This window comes from Suricata suricatta, chromosome 11 (assembly GCF_006229205.1).
Source record: "Suricata suricatta isolate VVHF042 chromosome 11, meerkat_22Aug2017_6uvM2_HiC, whole genome shotgun sequence".
Lineage (NCBI taxonomy): Eukaryota > Metazoa > Chordata > Mammalia > Carnivora > Herpestidae > Suricata > Suricata suricatta.
Window position 1 is genome coordinate 424,351 of NC_043710.1, and position 2,171 is coordinate 426,521.

The 2,171-nt window shown below is 70.4% G+C and overlaps 1 protein-coding gene across 1 annotated transcript; it reads right to left on the bottom strand.

Moving 5' to 3' along the window:
• Nucleotides 1-1,616: 1,616 nt before the first annotated feature.
• DRD4 (dopamine receptor D4) lies at nucleotides 1,617-2,165 on the bottom strand. Its single transcript, XM_029915094.1, has 2 exons — nucleotides 2,067-2,165; nucleotides 1,617-1,948 (listed from the first exon to the last, which is right to left on the bottom strand). The coding sequence occupies exons 1-2, from the start codon at nucleotides 2,089-2,091 to the stop codon at nucleotides 1,746-1,748; spliced, it is 228 nt and encodes a 75-aa protein (XP_029770954.1). The 5' UTR covers nucleotides 2,092-2,165; the 3' UTR covers nucleotides 1,617-1,745.
• Between the last annotated feature and the right edge of the window lie 6 nt (nucleotides 2,166-2,171).

Genomic DNA, 2,171 nt, shown 5'->3' on the forward strand with positions numbered 1-2,171 from the left:
CCCCGCCGCTGGGAGCTGCAGATTCTGCCCACGGGGCCAGTAGGGGTGGGGCAGGGTCCCCAGCAGCTCCCAGCCCATTCCCAGCTCACTAGGTCAGTCGGTCCACGTGCAGGTGATGAGGAGCCCAGGTGGGGAGGGGCCGCTGGCACAGGCACATGTGCAGGGGGCGTGAGGGGGCACGTGGGGCCCCTGGCTCCGACCCTGCCGTCAGCCTGAGGGCCCCAGTGGCCCTCTCCCTGGTCTCTCCTTCTGAGTCTGAGACCCCAGGAGGGAGCCTAGGCCCACCGTGGAGCAGGTGTCTGCGCCCGGTCAAGCCGGCCGGAGCAGGAGCTGTCATGCCCCCCGGGGCCTCCTGCCTGAAAACCAGGGCTTCTCCCTGCGGGGGGCCTCAGGGCGTCCGCTGCCCCCGACCTCACGCTTCATGGACAAGAAGGTGCCAGAAACTCCAGCAGCCACCCACCCGAGCCAGGGTCCACCGGCGCCCCTCTCCCCACCCCACCGACACCTCGTGCAGGAGGAAGGGGCGGTGCCCCTCTGTCCACAGAAGACTTTCACCTGCTGAGGTATCGCCCAGCCTCACAGCCAACCATTTCTCAGGTTCGAAGGAAAACCTCATGCCTCGAACCACAGACAGCGTCCCCAGCGTCCCCAGCGTCCCCGATGCGGGAAGAGTAACCCTGAGGCCCCAGGACCGGGTGAAGTGGAGCTGCCCCTCCTTCCTCGGAGCAGGGGCCTGGCTGTGGGCACGGGAGCCGGCCCGTCTCAGCCCAGAGGGGCAGCTGCGCGGCTCTGCCCTGCCTCCGGCCGGGCGCCTCCTCCTGGCTCCCGCGCCCAGGGCCTGGCCCCCGAGTGGGCAGCCTTGAGGCAGAGGAGCGAGGGAGGCTGCCTTGGTGGGCCACCCCCCTGGCCCCCTGGCCCCCTCGCCCCATCTCCTTGGAGCTCTGGGCCTCATCAAAGTCGGGAGCTGGCAGGGAGCTGTGCTCTGAGGAAGCCGGGGGGGGGGGGGGGGGGGGGGGGGGGGGGGGGGGGGGGGGGGGGGGGGGGGGGGCGGCGGCTGCTGGGCCGGTGGGTGAGGCCGGCTCAGCCCAGTCTGCCGGGACAGGGGAGTGGACACGGGCTGGTCCTTGGAGAAGCAGGGCCCCCCATGCTGCCTCCCCACGGGGGAAGTCTTGGGAAACTGCCATGCGCAGCCCCAAGCCGTGTCCTCTGCAGGACAGCTGTCCCCATTGTCCCACGGGGGGGGGGCAGCTGGTGCCACGGAGTCAGGGAACCTTTGGGAGGAGGCTGTGAGTCACCATGGGTGAGCCTGTGGGCAGCCCACAAGCCGAGCCCAAGCCTTCCCAGGCAAGGGCTGCTCCGGTTCTGGAAGCATCTCCTTGGGCAAGCCTGAATGGGTCTTTCTGGAGCCTCCCCACCCACCCTAGGGGCTGAGCTGGCATCCCTCCCAGCAGACCCTGAGCCAAGAACCAGCTTGGTGGGGTCTATTCTCCGGGCTTCCTCCGAAAGGAGGGGTTAACTGGCCTGGCCTGCTGGGCTCCGGGTGGGACAGAGGCCCCTCCTCCTGCCCCTCCCACGCCCTCCCACCCCCATCAGCACCCTCCCCAGCCCAGCAGGTGTTTAGGAAGGAATTTCTTTAATCTTAGCGGTACAAAAGCACCCCGTTCCCTTGCTGGGGTCCTGGCCCCGGAGGCATGGCCGGGTCCTCGCAGAGGACGCTGTTAGGGGTGGCGGTGGCGGGTTCCCGCTCAGCAGCAGAGGCGCAGGGCCTTGCGGAAAACGGCGCGGAACTCGGCGTTGAAGACGGTGTAGATGACGGGGTTGAGGGCGCTGTTGACGTAGCCCAGCCAGGTGACCGCGCTGACCAGCCTCGGGGGCACCGCGCAGGTGGGACACAGCGCCCGGGTGACGTGCACCACAAAGAAGGGAGTCCAGCACACCAGGAAGGCCCCTGGGGGCGGGGCCGGAGGGCGCGGTGAACCCGGGTCCCAGCCCGCCCTGGGCGCCTCCTCCCGCCCGGGGCTCCGCCTCCCTCCACGCCGCCCACTGACCGCGGGCCGGGTACCCACCGACCACCACCGGCAGGACCCTCATGGCCTTGCGCTCCCGGCCGGTGATCTTGGCGCGCCTCCTCCCGGGCGCCTGCGGCGGGGGCTCGGCTGGGCCGGCGTCCG

Coding starts and splice junctions, on each gene's coding strand:
- DRD4 (XM_029915094.1), bottom strand. CDS start 2,091: ATGAGGGTCCTGCCGGTGGTGGTCG. Junction 1,949..2,066: donor GGTCCTGCCGGTGGTGGTCG/GTGGGTACCCGG, acceptor CCCCGCCCCCAG/GGGCCTTCCTGGTGTGCTGG.